Genomic DNA, 17931 nt, shown 5'->3' on the forward strand with positions numbered 1-17931 from the left:
AATATTTATAGATATTTTGTCATTTTTTTTGTTTTACTCCTTGGGTGTTTAATTATAAAATAAGAAAAAGATCATTACACATAAACCTAGTGCAATATAGAAACTAGCCCCTAAAAAAGATTATTATTGAATGTGGTATAATAGTTAAGTAAAACCATCTCTATCCAGAATTCTCAAAGATTAAATCCTTCTTTAAAAATAGGTTTTCCAGAGCTGGAGTTTTAAACATTGAAACTTTTTTCCTTTTCCTTTTTTTTTAATTTAGCCTTTTTGGACAAAAATCTTTCTGAAATATATACTACTTTACCTCCTTAAGTAAGTTATGCAGAGGTCACCCTGGGTCATTTATGATTTTCTGCTCTGTGGTATAAGAATTCAGAAAGAATATTGTGCTTCTAACTAAAATCAGCCATGTAGGTATGAGCGAAGTAAGGGAAGTAGAAACATGTAAGAAATGTTATAAAGACAGTGACTTCTATCTTAACCTGTTGGGTTGGAGAATTTGCATTAAGAAAGTGAGAAGACATCACATTCAACTTAGATCAATGTATACCATGGAAACAATGTAAAGACTAACAGACTGCCTTCTGTGGGGGGTGAGGGGAGGGAAGCAAGATTGGGGGGAAATTGTAAAACTCAAAATAAATAAAATCTTTCAAAAAATTAAATTAAATTTTTAAAAAAAGAAAGTGAGAAGAGATTAAGGTAGAAATCTAAACTGGTACCAGTTTGGGGAGAGAGAATGTCTTCAAATTCTAGGTCAAAGAATTTCAGTTTTGTCCTATAGGCTGTGAGAAGTACTGTTAAAAGTTCCAAGTAAGCAGTCATTTATTTTTCTAAGTTGAGATATTTTGTTTTTAACACAGCCATCACTTCTACCAAACAACTACTCCCACCTTCCCCACCATAATTCCTTCCCATTTTTAAAAGTTAGGTAAAAACCACCTAAGTACCCTTTCTTCCATGAATCTTTTCCTAATGGCTCCTCCTTTAAACTTCCTTTTAAACACTAATATATTTTTACATTCATGTTTTTCTTGTAATTGTATGTGAACATCTTTCATCCTCACAGTGAATAGACCATTGGCCTTGGAGTCGGGAGGGAGGGAACTGACTTACTAGCTGTGTGACCTTAGGCAAGTCACTTAACCCAAATTACCTAATATCCAGGACGATCTCCAGTCATCCTGATTCATATCTGGCCACTGGACCCAGATGTGTCTGGAGGAGAAAATGAGGCTGATGACTTAAAAGTCAGATACCATTGTGTTATGATGAAGCATTAGAAGAGGTTAATAGTGCTCAAAAATAACTAACAGCTCTATGACACTTTAAGATTTGCAAAGTACTTTACAGTATTTTCTCTCCTGATAAACCAACTATTGACTAATCTGGTCTGGAACTTTTCAGAAATTTGTGAGTCTGTTCTATTGTAGACCCTGTCTTTCCTATATGGAAAACAGACAAGTTCTCCATCTATAGATAGAATTCTTCTGTGTCAGAATACTGTGAATTATATATGAACTCATATAAAGCAGCATAGTATTTTAAAATTTTAACTATCCTGTACTTTTTTTAACTGTGTTTTAACCTCAACTGGTGAAGTGAAATTAAGTAGTTTTATAGTCCTTATCTAATATTCTCATCTTTCTCTAAGCATTAGACCTATCCCTTCTTTGTACTTTAAGCTACAAATTTATGTTTATAAGGCCTTTTATCATGAGCATCTTTTATAATAAGTTCATTTAGCAACTTACATTCTCTTGTATTTATCCTTAATTATATTCCCTTTCGCATTTTGTATAGTGATGTATAGTGATGCAAAAGATGGAAGTTTTTTGATTGAGTTAAAGTTTCTTTAGATCTGATCTTTTTCTTTCTTATCTGGATCAACCAACCTTATTGTCAGAATTTTGTTTTTTAGAGCTTACCATCTCTCTTGAATAATGCTCCGCTTTGGCTATATAAGATTATGCCTCTCTCTATCATTTCTACAAACTTTTTAAAAATGGAACTTCCTAAATTCTATCAATATTTCTCTAACTCTGCCAACATTCTCTTCTTTGTCTTTTACAAATCCTAAGGTGATATGAATGCCTTCTCTCGAGGTTTCATTTGTTTCTTCTGGTGAAGTAGAAAGAACTGGATGTATAAATACAGAAAATCTGGTTTCAAATCTTATTTCCACTTTTAATAACTTAGTGTCTTAGGGAAAGTCATTTTCTCTATCTGTAAAATGGAAATAACACCTATTGTAAACCATGATACTCAAATGAAGAAATAAGCATAAAAACCTTAGAAATGTTTTATTGATGCTTTTTTCCTTTTTTGTTTTATATCATTGTCCCTTCCCAATGATTTCTCCACTTGCATCAAAAATTCTCCTTTATAATAAATAAGTACAATCAAAAAAAATTACACATTGTCCATTTCTGAAAATGTATGCCTTGTTCATTGCCCATAGTCCTCTGGGGAGGGGGTCAATAGGGGAGAGATAAAAAGGAGGATACCATCTTACCTGAAAAGTTATAATTGATCAATAAATTGATTGGGGTTATGATGTTTTTTATTGTTTTCCTTTACATCATTGTAATCATTTTATAAATTGTTTTTCCAATTTCTCTCTCTGTACCCATTTATACCAGTCTATCTAGCTTTCCCTGAATTCTTCATATTCTTCATTTCCTCTGGCATATTACTATTTTATTACTTTTGACCAGGTTTGTTCACTTTGTAAACTGTAAAGATTATATAAATATCAACCATGAAAAATATTTTGTTAAATGTAAAAGTACTATAAAATATAGGTACTTTTGATGTTATTATTATTGTTATTCACCAATCATTTCCTATTGAACAAAATTAAATCCAAAGTCATTATTAACTCACTCTGTACAATATGGAGGATTTGTTGAAGACACAAGGACTTTTTAGCATGGAGAATAGACAGGGGAATTATGATTGCATTCTTCAATTATTTGAGATTGGTTGTCACAGTGAGGAGATATTAAACTTATTCTTCTTGACCTCAGAAGGGATCACTAGGATTAATGGCACAGAAGTTACAGAAAAGCTGATTTTATCTCAGTGTATGTAAAACCTTGTGATAATTAAAACTATCCAGAAAAGTAATGGCCTGCTTCAATAGGAACTTTGTATTCTGCTTCAGTAGATCTTTAAAGAAGGATGGATCACACCATATGTTGAAAATGTTATATACAGGAAGGAGTTCATGCTTCATGGAGAAGTTAGAGGAGTTGATCTTTGTGTTTTCTTCCAGCTTTTGTGATTCTGTGAAATTGAGTGATGTATTCAAGGAAAAGCAAATAGTCCTCCAGTTAGCTGGGAAATAAGAAGTGTAGTGTGAGAAGTCTGAGCTAGAGTAGAGGCAGTCTCAATATCAGACAAGGGACTTGTACTTTTACTTAGTGAAGTTTGTCAAGAATTAAAGGGTTTTTTAAAGTAAGTACTATAGTCCTAGCATACTCTACTGCAGAACAAATTCTTCTCCACGCATGGTGTCCATAATCTATTACACAATTTATTTATTTCTTGAATAAACATGTGTATATATATATATATATATATATATATATATATATATATATATTGTTTATAATTCTTTGTTTGTGGCCCATTCTCCTGTCTGCCCTAATTAGATCAAAAATGATTCCATAGCAAGGTCCATGCTTTATATTTCTTTTGTATTTCCCAAATGCTAACATAGGTAGTCAGCAAATACTTTTCAATATTTTTACATATTTGGTATCAAAACTAACTCAATCAACAGTGCAATAAAATGAAACTAGAACTCTCCGCAATGAAGAAAAGGCATCCATAATACTATGGAAAAATTGCAATTATTTCTAAATATACCTCCACCCACCAAACCTTCCCTTGTGACAAAGATTAAACAGAATAGATTAGGAACCAGAAGACATGAGTTAAAATCCAGAATTAAAAGTTTGATCTTAGGCAAATCACTTCCCCTGTATTGTTTGCTTTACCTTCTAAAATGAAAATGTCAATATGACAAATTAGAAATTTATAACTCGTGAGAAAAATGAATTATTGCACTGGGTGGCAATTTTTACTTAGAGACTAAAATATAAAAGTAGAGAGTAAAGTATAACCTGTTTTTTCCCTTGTAGGCCTTTGATTCTCTTATAGTGTTCTTTTGTATCAAAATAATAAATTAAAATATTCTGACATTATGACAGGTGAAAACTCATTGTAGTTTGTTCATCTGGTTATAATTGTAACGTTAGTTTGCCAATTTTTTTGTCTACTTAAAGGTATCAACAAGGGTTGTTGATAGTAAATTAGATGAATAAGGAAAACATTTAGGACACTATATTTTTAATTGCATAAATATATTCAAGAAAATATATTAAAATATATATTTTTTTTATTATATATGCAGGATTATTTGGGGGATCTTGCTCTTAAGATCTAAGATTCTATGAATTTTAGTGTAGTCATAGTGGACAACCATCAAAGCTTAATTATTTCCAGATGCTTATCAATGTATAGTTTGCTTTTCAATTTAGTTTTTTGACTCAGGTATGAATGATATATAAGATTTTAGTTGTGTTAAGGTTTATGATCTTAAAATGCTAATTTCAGTTTAAAATATAGCCAAATCAGGGCAGCTAGGTGGTGCAGTGGATAGAGCACTGACCCTAGAGTCAGGAGGACCTGAGTTCAAATCCGGCCTTAGACACTTAATAACTACCTAGCTGTGTGGCCTCAGGCAAGTCACTTTACCTCAATGCCTTGCAAAAGAGACCTGAAAAAAAAAGCCAAATCAACCTCAAATTGTATAAACACAATTGCCTATGCAAGTCCTCCTCAGTTTCCTTATATTTAGATATGCCGTAGATATTTCTTGCTGGTCCCTCCATGTTTATACATTTTATTTATTTATTTTCACAATTCTGCTATAGTCTTGTAAATGTAAGCATAATCCTTCCCCCCACCACAAAGATAGAGAAACCTGAAGAAAAATAAAGTGAGACAAAGAAGTGTACTTCAGTCTGTGTTCAGATACTATCAGCCCTGTCTCTTGGATGGATCATATTCTTTATTATAAGTCCATCAGAGAAGTTGCTTCAATATGTTTTCCCACAGTTGGCTATTGCTGACTGTATTTCCCGCCACTCTATTCTTGCCCACTCCCAATTTATTCTAACCTCTCTCCTTTCACCCTCTCCCTCCTCAGAAGTGTGTTATATCTGACCACCCTCTCCCTTGATCCTTCCCTCTCTTCTATCACCTATACCCCCCCTCCCCTCCCCCTGTCCCTTTTTCCCTCTAAGGTAAGATAGATTTCTATACCCTATTAAGTGTGTATATTGTTTCCTCTCTGAGCCACTTTTGATAATACTGAAGGCTCACTCATTCCCCCTCACCTCCCCCCCCTTACATTCCATTGCAAAAGCTTTTTTTGAACCTCTTTCACATGAAATATCTTAGCCCATTCCACCTCTTCTTTCCTTTCTCTCCCATTGACTCCATCTTTATATTATATTATACCATTATATTCAGCTCTCTCCATATATATATTACTTCTAATTACTCTAATAAACGAGAAGGTTCCATGTGAGTTATCAGTATCATCTTCCCAGGCAGGAATACAAGCAGTTCAACACCATTAAATCCCTCATAAGTAGCCTGTCCCTCCACCCCCTCTATGGTTCACCTGAGTTCTGAACTTGGAGATCAAACTTTCTGTTCAGCTTTGGTCATTTCAACAGGAGAGTTTGAAAGTTCCCTGTTCCATTGAATGCCCATCTTTTCAGTTTTGCTGGGTAGTTGATTCTCAATTGTAATCCAAGCTCTTTTACCTTCTGGGATATCACCAAGCCCTAAGAACCCTTAATGTAGATGCTGCTAAATCTTGTGTAATCCTGACTGTAGAGCCATGTTATGTTAGTTAATTATTTCTTTCTAGCTACTTTTAGTATTTTCTCTAACTTGGGTGATCTGGAACTTGGCAATAATATTTCTAGGAGTTTTTATTTTAGGATCTCTTTCAGGAGGTGATTGGTGGATTCCCTTTAATTTTAATTTTAATTTTTTTTAATTTTACTACTTTCCCCCTACTCCCCACAGAAAGCAGTCTGATAGTCTTTACATTGTTTCCATGCTTATACATTGATCAAAATTGAATGTGTTGAGGGGCGGCTAGGTGGTGCAGTGGATAGAGCACCGGCCCTGGAGTCAGGAGTACCTGAGTTCAAATCTGGCCTCAGACACTTAATAATTACCTAGCTGTGTGGCCTTGGGCAAGTTACTTAACCTCAAAAACCAAAAAAAAAAAAAAAAAATTGAATGTGTTAAGAGAAAAATCATATCCTTAAGAAAAAAATATAAGAAATAGCAAAAAAATACATAAGATAACTTTTTTAATTGAAGTAATAGTCTTTGTTCTTTGTTTAAACTCCACAATTCTTTCTTTGAATACAGATGGTATTCTCCATCACAGATACCCTAAAATTGTCCCCGATTCTTGCATTGAGCAAGTCCATTAAGGTTGATCATCACCCCCATGTTGCTATTAGGGTGTACAGTGTTCTTCTGGTCCTGCTCATCTTGCTCAGCATCAGTTCATACATATCCTTCCAGGCTTCTCTGAATTCCCATCCCTCCTTGTTTCTAATAGAACAGTAGTGTTCCATAACATATATACATATATATATACACCAGTTTGTTCAACCATTCCCCAGTTGATGGACATTCACTCAATTTCTAGTTCTTTGCCACCACAAACAGAGCTACCATGAATATTTTTGTTTTTACCCTTTTTCGTGATCTCTTCAGGGTGTAGACCCAGTAGTGGTATTGCTGGATCAAAGGGTATGCATATTTTTATTGCCCTTTGCGCATAATTCCAAATTGCTCTCCAGAAACATTGGGTGAGTTCACAGCTCCACCAACAATGCATTAGTGTCCCAGATTGCCCACATCCCTTCCAACATTGATCATTGTCCTTTCTGGTTATATTGGCCATTCTGAGATGTGGTACCTCAGAGAGTAGCCCAATACTTTTTGAATTATCTATCTAGGATCTGTTTTCCAGGTCAGTTGGTTTTTTGTTTTAATGAGATATTTCACATTTTCTTCTAGTTTTTCAGTATTTTGACTTTGTTTTATTGTTTCTTGATTTCTCACAAAGTCATCAGCTTACTTTAGCTCCATTGTACATTTGAAGGAGCTATTTTCTTCAGGGAGCTTTTTAAATCTCCTTTTCTATCTGGTCAGTTCTACTTTTTTTTTTAAGGTTTTTGCAAGGCAATGGGATCAAGTGACTTGCCCAAGGCCACACAGCCAGGCAATCACTAAGTGTCCAAGGCCGGACCTGAATGCAGGTACTCCTGACTCCAAGGCTGGTGCTCCATCCACTGTGCCACCTAGCTGCCCCTCAGTTCTACTTTTTAGGGCATTCTTCTCCTTATTAACCTTTTAGACTGTTTTTTCCAAATGACCTAAACTGTTTTTTTTTTTTTTGCAAGGCAAATGGGGTTAAGTGGCTTGCCCAAGGCCACACAGCTAGGTAATTATTAAGTGTCTGAGACCGGATTTGAACCCAGGCACTCCTGACTCCAGGGCCGGTGCTTTATCCACTGCACCACCTAGCTGCCCCAAAACTGGTTTTTAAGATGATATTTTCTAAAGTATTTTTTGATATCTCCTTCACCAAGTTGCTAACTTGCTTTTCATGATTTTCCTGTATCACTCTCATTTCTCTTCCCAATTTTTTCTCTGCCTCCCTTTCTTAATTTTCAAATTTTTTTTTTTGAGCTCTTCCATATTCTGAGACCAATTCATATTTTTCTTGGAGGCTTTGGCTGCAGAAGCTTTGACCTTGTCATCTTCTGAGTGTGTGTTTTGATCCTCCAAAGGACCAAAGTAATTGACCATGATCAGATTCTTTGTTTCTGTTGTTTGCTCTGCTGTGCTGTGGCCCTTTCCAACTCCTGTGGAATAGATCCTTACCTTGGATCTTCCAAGTTGTCCTAGGTCAAAACATTGTTTAACTCAGTGGTTTCCACCACTTTAGAATTTGGTTAGAGTCATAATTTTAAGACATTTGGAGTGTTCTGGGGAGAACTTCTGGGAATTCCTGCCTCCGCACTGCCATCTAGACTCCACCCTCAGGGCACTACTTTTTTTTTTTTTTTTTTTTTAGGTTTTTGCAAGGCAATGGAGTTAAGTGGCTTGCCCGAGGCCACACAGCTAGGTCATTATTAAGTGTATGAGGCCAGATTTGAACTCAGGTACTCCTGACTCCAGGGCTGGTGCTCTATCCACTGTGGCACCTAGCTGCCCCAGGGCACAACATTTTAAGAAGACTAACATATTAAGAATAATTGTAGCCCATCTGGAGGAGGGATGATCAAGGTAAAAGGACTGAAGATCATGGTCATGAGATCAGATTCTGGTGAAGTAAGCAGGCCTTTTCTTCTTTGTTTCTTTAGCTCAATTGGGCAAAAGAGGAACCTCAAAGAAGGAATAGGACCACTGAGTGAGGAGAGAAGGCAGAGCAGTTCAACACTTCATCTGATTGTGTTTTCTCTGCCAAAAAAAATCTTTTAGCCTAGAAAGAATAAGTATGTCCAGTATGTCCAATAGGTAGTTATTGCCCAGAATAAGAAGATAATGAAAGAAGTAGTCTTGCAGCTTTTGAGCTCAGGTTACCCAGACAAGGCAAAATATATTTCAGGGTAGTGAAAGAATTAGCAGATGTGATTGCTAAGCCACTGTCAATGATGTTTGGGAAATGGTCAACTGGGAAAATACCATAATAATGGTACATGTCCCAGTTTTACAAAATAAAGAAAAGAATAGAATCTAAGTTTTTGGTCAAGAGTTCTCAAACTTTTTTTTTTTTTTTTTTACATCACAGTCCCTTTGGTAATCTGGTGAAGCCTATGGATCCTTCTCAAGGACAATGTTTTAAATACATAAAATATATGAAATTGAAGGAAAACAATTATATTGAAGCACATATCAAAATGAATCCCCTAAGGACAACAGGTTAAAAACATTTACTCTACTCCAAGGAGTTCAGGTTTTTAAAAAAAATGTTTTATTATTTTACTCTCATATCACAATTATTTCCTAAATATACTTTCTTCTTTCCCCACCCCCTTCTCCTCATGTTGCCACCAAACTTTGCCTTATAATGAGATTTTTAAGTTCAATAAAATGAACACATGCCCATGACTCACTATTATCCAGCTGCCTAGCAGCTGATAACAATAACTCCAGTCTATATTGTGCTTTAAGGCTGTACATGTATTCTTATCTGATCTTCATAGCAGTTCTTTGAGATTAAATACTATTATAATCTTCAATTTAGAGATGGGAAAACTGAATTCTAGTGAGACTTTGACTTGCCCAGAGTCACAAAGTTAAGTCTGAGGTGGGATTTGAACTCCCATTTTCCATGTTCTTAAGTCCAATGTGCTATCTACTATATCATGCTGCGTGTGTGTGTGTGTGTGTGTGTGTGTGTGTGTGTGAGAGAGAGAGAGAGAGAGAGAGAGAGAGAGAGAGAGAGAGAGAGAGAGAGAGAGAGGATTCCCCAACAACAAGTGACCTGAGTTCAAACCCCATCTCAGAGGCCCTGGCTAGCTATTGTCATTCTGGATAAACCTCTTTACCTCTTTCTGCCTCTGTTATCTTTCAGTGGGACAGTAATAGCACCTACCTCACAAGGCTGTTTTTAAGGATCTAATAGGATCAAATTCTGTGTCACTGCTGGTCATGAAGTGCCTATTGCTATGCAATGAATACAATGAATAAAATCATCCCTTCTTGTAAGAAACTTCTAATGGAAAAGACAAGGACATAATTTGTGGAATAATATGGGACAAAGGTCTGGAGGGAGCGAATTGCAGACATGGGAAATGGTATGACAGCACTGAGATGGAATTTCTTTACTAAGTAAAGGAACAAGAGATGTTTGGATTGCATAGTATAAAGGACAAGGGGGCATTTAAGTACCATGAGGCTGGAAAGACAGGTTTGGGTCAGTTCATGAAAGCTTTTAAAATCTAGACAGAGAAGTTTACCTTTTATCTGAAACATAGGGAATTGCTGGAGTTGATTAGTTAGGGGAATTCTATAAATAAGTCTTTAAAAATCACTTTGGCAGTAGTTTGTAGGATGGGTTAGAGAAATGAGAGATTTGAGGCAAGAAAAGCAATCTGAAGTTGATTAAAATAATCTAGGTAAGAAATGATAAAGGTCTGAATTAAGGTGATAACTGATAGAGAGATATGAAGAAGAGAGCAGCAAGATTTGACAATTGGATGTGGAGAGTGAAGGAAAATGAGGAACTCAGGATAATGAACCTTGGAGACAGGAAGAATTTAAAGGCTAGATGACCACTTGTCAAATATATTGTAAAGGCAATCCTGTGGCTGTGTGGGCAGAACTAGATGATTTGAGGGTCCTTCTAAATCTGAGATTCTATGTAACTTGGTGATAGGGAGGGTGTGAAGTAAAACTGGAAAGATTAGATAATAGACTGAAACAAGATGGTGGGGAATCCTTGAATGCCAGGATAAGCAGGGCCAGTTTTATCCTGAGTAGAGTAGAAGAGAGTCCTGGATTGACATAGATTCAGTTCCTGACTCTGTTGTTTTCTGCCTTATAACCTTGGGCAAGTCACTTATACTCTCCAGACCTCAATTTCCATGTCTGTAAAATGAGAGGATTGGAGTAGGTAAATTCTAAGATTCTTTTTCATTCTAAATACTATGATCCCTGTTGGCAGTATCAGTTAGAAATCTTCCAGGTAAAATTTTAGAATTCACTGACACCATTTCTGGTCTCTTTCCCTTTTCACTTTGCTGTCCCCTGGACTTTGAGTTATGTTAACTCTAGAGTTATAACTCTCTCTGAGTTATGCCTCTTAAAATCTTTTCTTTCCTTTAAGACTAAGCTAAAGCTCCAGCTCACTACATATGGAGACTCTCCTGGTCCCCACTTAGCTAGCTTTTAGTGCCTTCCTGCCAAAAAAAACTGCCTGTTTATCTTGTTTATATTTCTTTTATTCAAATTAGCATCAGGAGAAAATATTTCCTCAGCTAGAGTTGCCTATTCCATTGAATTAAATGGTATGATCCAGGAAAAAGAAATTGTCTATACTTTAGTATAGTTCTCTCCCCATTAGAATATAAGCTCCATTAGGAAAGGAACTGTATTAACTTTTGTCTTTTTACTTGCCTAGCACATAGTAAGACATATCAAATGAAACTAAATGCAAAAGTGAAAACCTTTCTACAACTTCTAGAGAATTCTCTGAAGCACTGAGAGATTGAATGATTTACTCCCAGGTCACACAGCCAGGATGTGTCAGAGAGGACTACAATCTAGGTCATTCTGTCTATAGGACCAGTTCTCTCTTCAGTGCTTCATGTGACAGGTGTCTTCTGCTCCAGATCTCAGGCTATGATGTATTAGATACTTTTTTTCTCAAATTGTCAATACCACCCAAGTAACCTATACTGTTAAAGATTCTATCCATGCTCATTTGTGATTTGAATAACCAATAATGTGCTGAATATTATGCAGAATGTAGAAGTATTAAACTTAATCTAAAATGAGAGAAAAAAATCAATGAAGAGAATGTTTGTGTACTTTGGGGAATGTTGAATAGCAGCCTGCTCTACAGTGATGGGTTTTATTTAATCTGTTGATGTATGGTAACTAAGCCAGTGTAAGTTTTGGGCACTGCCACCCACTCTCATTTTTAGTTTCTGAACTCATCTCAAATGATTCTCTCCTTCTCTCTAGTTCTTGACTCATTATCCTTTAGATAATCTTTAGAGTGGACTCTTACAATCTGGCTTTTTTTTTTCTTTTCTGCTTTTCAGATGTACCTCCTGCTGATCAAGAGAAGCTTTTTATCCAGAAGTTGCGTCAATGTTGTGTCCTCTTTGACTTTGTTTCTGATCCACTAAGTGATCTAAAGTGGAAGGAAGTAAAACGAGCTGCTTTAAGTGAAATGGTAGAATATATCACACACAATCGAAATGTGATCACAGAGCCTATTTACCCTGAAGTAGTACATATGGTAAGTGATCACATTTTTAATTATAGTTTCTAATGCTTTTGTTTGGCCATGGATTCAGGTACTTACCAGGTAGAATGAGGTGGCATGTGAACTACTTGCCATCATCAGTCTTCTGTTTATGTTTAGTAGGATGTAAGCATTTGTCATAATTGTGTGCAGTGTATCTTAATTGTATGTAATGTATAAATATTTATTGAACATCATAATTACTGCTCAGTGCATGGAAGTTAACCATAACTTACTTCTCTGACTGGAAGAATCAATGTGGATCAAAATAAATGTATGTTTATCTTATTCTCTCCACCTCCTTATTTGGGCTCTTCTACCAGGTCTATACCTTTCTGACTATTTGGTTCACTTTAGCTCTCTTCACTTATAATTGTACTGTCTAAACTTTAACATGTACTGCTATGTAATAAAACTGAAGATTGGTAGTTTCTCATAGCTATTTTTAATCTTCTACAATTAGCACTTCCCCTTGTTGATATTGATAATAGTTCGGTAGATCCTTGGTTTTAGTAATATGACTACTACATACAGTAGTATAAATTGCAAATTCTCTTTATCTTCTCACCTGATGCAATTCCTGTCCATTTCCTCCTATAAATCCTTCATAAGGTATCTATATCCATCATTCTAGGGATCTTCCAGGTCTTAATACTCCTAAGGTGTACCAAGGCATCTTACAGGTTGTTATCTCTTTTGTCCTCCTTTCTTGACATCTGACTATTCTACCTCTTTTCCAGTCATTTATCCTTGAATCATTTCCTTTTGCCATTTTTTGCATGTAAGTGATTTTTGGTAATATGCTATAATCAGCTTTGAATTTTCCTCACTGCAAACTTTATTTTTTAAAAATAGTAGAAATTAGTGATTGACAGCCACATTAACCTCCCCAAGAGAAAATTGGTTTTATGTCAGCAGTAGCTTAGGATAGAGGAAAGTATCATGTGGCTTTGGACTTAGCTGCTTGTCTGTCCACAGTAGCTTCCTGAGATAATTCTAACTACTTGTCCACATGCAGACCAGTTGTTTTTTTTTTTTTTAGGGTTGCAAACAAAGGAGTTTTTATTTATCCTAGTAGAAGCCACTGAAATTTCCTGACCAGGCTGTTAGCTTGGGAAGCCCTGCTCTTATTTTGTTCTGCTTTTTTTGCAAGGCAGTGGGGTTAAGTGGCTTGCCCAAGACCACACAGCTAGGTAATTATTAAGTGTCTGAGGCTGGATTTGAACTCAGGTATTCCTGACTCCAGGGCTGGTACTCTATACACTATGCCACCTAGCTGCCCCCCCCCCCCCGCTCTTATTTTGACAGCTGTGTGGGGGATAAATTGGAGAGGGAAAAGATTTGAAGCTAGGAGGCCAAATAACAGGCATTCTTGAAATGGTCCAGCCAAGAGGCAATGAAGTACTGAGCAAGGAGAGTGGACATGTGAGGAAAGAGAAGGGGTCATTGAATATGTGGGGTGGAAAGTAAGTGAGGAATCAAAATAACCAGAGGGAAGGTGATGCCCTGGACAGAAAGAGGGAAGTTGAGCAACTGGTTGGTCGGGGTTTTGGGCATGTTGAGTTCAAGACTCACCAGTTGGAAATACAGAGTTGGTGATGTGGGACTAGGGCTCAGGAGAGGCTGTGTAGTAGACTAGGTGCCATCTGCACAGGAGCAGGAATAGGAGGATGGCAAGAAGCATTGTGAAGTGCTTACTGTGTGCCAGGCACAGCTAAGTGTTTTACAAATGTTAACCTACCAGGGTCCTTACAAACTCTGATACTATGATTATCCCTAGGATAAGGGATGGAAGTCAGCACTTTCTTGGAAACTTACAGTCTAGGCAGCTAGGTGATGCATGGATAGTACTGGAGTCAGGAAGATCAGAGTTTAGCTTCAATTTTGGACAAACTGGTGACCTTGGGCAGTTTACTTTATTTCTGTTTGTATTAGTTTCCTCAACTTAGAGGGTTTTTTCTTTTTTTTTAAGGATTTTATTGAGTTTTACAATTTTTCTCCCAATCTTACCTCCCCGCCCACACAGAAAACAATCTGTCAGTCTTTATTTTGTTTCCATGTTATACATTGATCCAAATTGAGTGTGTTGGGAGAGAAATCATATTGTAGGGTTCTGGTTTTTAATCCACTCTGTTATTTGCTTACGTTTTAAGGGAGAGTTCATCCCATTCGCATTTAAAGTTATGATTACTAATTCTTTATTACCTTCCATGCTATCTGAATATCACCCCCTTCAGTGTGTTTGCCCTCCTGTATCACTCCCTCCTCTTTCTTTCCCCTTTGCCTTTTTTCCCTTTTCCCTTCCCTTCCTTTTGTTAGTTCCCCTTTCCCCCTCCCTTTCTCCATCCCCACTCCCCTTTTCCCCTTTTAATACTTGAAAGGTTAGATGTTTTTTAAGTTAACCAAGTATATGTAAGTTGACTTTAAGCCAAGTCTGATGAGAAGAAGATTCAGGTGTTTCTCATCTCCTCCCTTCTTCCCCTCTATTACCATAGGTATTTTGTACCTCTTAATGTAATGAAGACCAGTTTTTATCCTTTTGTTTTTGTGTTGGGCTTCCTGGCCTTCCTTAGAAGTCCTCTCTTTTGAACAGGAAAAGGGAATATACTGACTTGTAGTTTTCTCCAGTAGACCACACCTTTACAGTAATCCAGTTGTCTAAAAGTTTTAGAAAATACAAGATTTTACTGTGTTTTGATGTTTTTTTTTTCAGCTAATAAAAATTCACTTTCTTTTCCTCTCCTTCCCTGCACTGTACCCCCAGCTGAACAAAAAGAAAAAAGAAAAACAAACCTTTCTAGTAAATATACATGACCAGACAAAACAAATTCCAGATTGGCCATTTCTAGAAACATATATGTCTCCTTCTACATCTTGGTCCATCACTGCTCTTTTAAGAGATGGACTACATGTGTCCTCAGGATGAATGTTGGTTGTTTTATTGATCAGAGTTCCTAATTTTTCAAAGCTAATTTCTATTATTAGTGTTATTAGTATTTTAATTATTAACATGAGTCTTTTGCAAGATTGGTGTTATTGTATACATTGTTGACCTGGTTCTGTTCACTTCACTTTATATCATGTCCTACAAGTCTTCCCAGGTTTCTCTGATAGCCCCTTCATATTTAAAGCATTCCATTATTAGGGGTTATTTAAGCATCCCACTCCAAAAGCATTCCACACCTTAAAAAGCTTCCCTCCAACAAGGTGTCTCTTATGTATGTTACAGTCATACAAAATTCCTTGTGAGGTATAATCACAAACATAATTTTGATCAAGTATTCTCTATCAATATTAAGTTTGTCATGGAACAAGGAGAAACAATAGCCCAGAGTATTCCCCACTATCATGGAGAGCATCTTGCACAGAGCCCACATGGAAGGAATGTTTCCAACCCATCTTTCCGCTTGGTCACTAAAATTTGTGATCTGGTTCATCCTTTATTTTTCCCTCTCCTTCACATTCCACATCTAATTGATTGCCAAGCATCCTCTTATTCATCATCTTATCTCTGTTCATACAACTAACACATTCATCATAGTCTCTTAATTGCTCTCCCTCTTTCTAATCTTTGCCCTTCAGCCCTCTTCTTAAAGAACATCTAATACTATGTCATCTACTCAAAAATCTTCAAGGGCTCCCTCTTCTCTTGAAGATAGTATAAAGACTCAGCCTGGCATTTACAGATTTTCTCAATCTGCCTTCTGGGTCCCTTCCCAGACTCTCTTTGTATGATTTCCTTTCACATTCTCTTTGTTCCAGCCAGATTGGGAATTGTTCCCTGATCTGAGCATTAGTCTTCCCTATCTGTGCCTTCTTACAGACTTTCTCTTATGCCATTTATACTCCCCTCTCATCATCCTTATAATCTTTTGGATTCAGATGAGTTATCACGTACCTTGGGAAACTTTTTTGGATTTCCCAGTTAATATTCTTCTTTCCCTCTTCAAAATATCCATAATTTACCTATAAATATAAGGTAATTAACTGGCACAGGAGATAGAGTACTGTTCTTGGAATCAGGAAGACTTGGGTTTGAAACCTACCTAAGACCTTTATCTGTTTCCTTGGGCAAATCATTTCACTTCACTCAACCTTAGCTTCCTCATCTCTAAAGTGGGGATAACAATACTTCACAGGGCTATTATAAGCACCAAATGAGATAATATATATAAAGCTCTTTGCAAACCTTAGGGTTCTATTGTCATTGTTATTATTAGATTGAAGTAGCTTTCCACACTCAATCTTCAGTCAGAAAGGATGGCAAGTTCCTCAAAAAAGCAGAAACTGTTTGATTTTTGTCTTTGTAGCCCCAATACCTAGCACAGTACCTTTCACATATTTTGTAAAATGTGTCTACTGAATTAGATTTGAGCCCAGGATTTCATCAGTAATAATAATTTATGTGGTGCTTTATGAGTCACAGAGTACTTTCCCCACAATAATCCTATAATATAAATGGTGTAAGAATTATTATTCCCATTTTACAGTTGAGGAACATCATGCTCAGAAAGATTGCAACTTGTTTATAGTCATGTACTAATGAGGAAACAGATCAAATGTCTTTTTTGATACCCCAAGCTGAGTCCATGCCTGACTATACAGCATCATAGCTTTGAAGACAATAAAATGAGGGAGTTGGAGAAGAGATTGGATTTGATGATCTGTAAGGTCTTTTTAGCCTTAATTCTCTATCTAGAATCCAACACTGCCATCCTGGGGAGGGTATAGTACTTAAATGTTTGTTCTCCAGGTAGATATATGTGTGTGGGGGCGGGGGGGTTGGGAGGATAGAGTAAGCTATAAAAAGATTGGAAAGGTAGAAAAAGGCTTATCTTCATGTACAATCTATTGCAAAGTCCCATTGATTCAGCCTCATATCTCTCATACATTCTCTCTTAATATTCTCTCCTCTTTTACACTGTCCCACTCTGGTGCAAATCCTCATTACTTTCAACTTTTGCAATAGCCTGTTGGTTAGTCTCCCTCCCTCCCTCAAGTCCCAAGTCCAGACTCCACTTAATTGCCAAAGTGATTTTTCTTAAGTTCAGATCTGACTATGTCTCCCTCCTTATCTTCCTCCTTCCCATACACACACACACACACACACGCACACGCACAAGCACAATCTCATTCACTCTTTAGTAAACTTCTCTGTGTCCCTATTACTTCTAGGATCAAATATACATTCAAAACCCTTTATACCTAACCATTTTATTCCTTTCCAGTCTTCTTATAGCTCACTCTATCTCCCAACCGGGCATCTTCTTTCATTCAGTAATACTGTTCTCTTTTCATTTCCTAGCATAGGGCACTTTACCAGTCATCTTCTGTACATTTTCACATGTTTCCCTTATCTCTTAATTCCCTTCAAGTCCCAGCAAAAATTCAACCTTTTACAAGAAGCATCTCCTGATTGCCACTTATTTCTATCTATTACTTGTTTCTAGCTTACCCCTTATATAGCCTGTGTACATTTTGTTGTTATTTAGTTATTTTCAGTCATGTGCAACTCTTTATAACCCTTGTTGTCTTGTATATAATAATTATGAACATTCTGTGTGATATGCTTTTCCTTAAATATTATTTTTATTTTGCCATTCCTTTCCTTAAAAGCCTAACATAGGTCATCAAAGAACTATGACTACTCCTCTAATATAATCTATTTTACATTCTTTCACTCTACTATTTGAGTGCCTGATAAAGCACTTAAATACTGTAATAGAAAAGAAATATTTGACATGATCTCTAAGAACCTAAGAAATTTATTTTATTCACATATACACATCAAACAATTAAGAAAACATAAGATAGCACCAAATAGAATGATTGTGAAT

The 17931-nt window shown here is 36.3% G+C and overlaps 1 protein-coding gene across 18 annotated transcripts in view; it reads left to right on the forward strand.

Annotated features, from left to right (window-relative positions):
* The window catches only part of PPP2R5C (protein phosphatase 2 regulatory subunit B'gamma), a 252300-nt gene that overhangs the window by 150442 nt on the left and 83927 nt on the right, over nt 1-17931 (forward strand). For 17 of the 18 annotated variants that reach the window (XM_074213097.1, XM_074213094.1, XM_074213102.1 and 14 more), the window contains one exon: nt 11889-12088. The exons of the other annotated variant lie outside the window; for it this stretch is intronic. In XM_074213097.1, the coding sequence (XP_074069198.1) occupies nt 11889-12088 (200 nt within the window). The remainder of the gene's footprint in view (nt 1-11888; nt 12089-17931) is intronic. 18 annotated transcript variants of the gene reach the window in all.

Source organism: Macrotis lagotis, chromosome 1 (genome assembly GCF_037893015.1).
Source record: "Macrotis lagotis isolate mMagLag1 chromosome 1, bilby.v1.9.chrom.fasta, whole genome shotgun sequence".
Classification (NCBI taxonomy): Eukaryota; Metazoa; Chordata; class Mammalia; order Peramelemorphia; family Peramelidae; genus Macrotis; species Macrotis lagotis.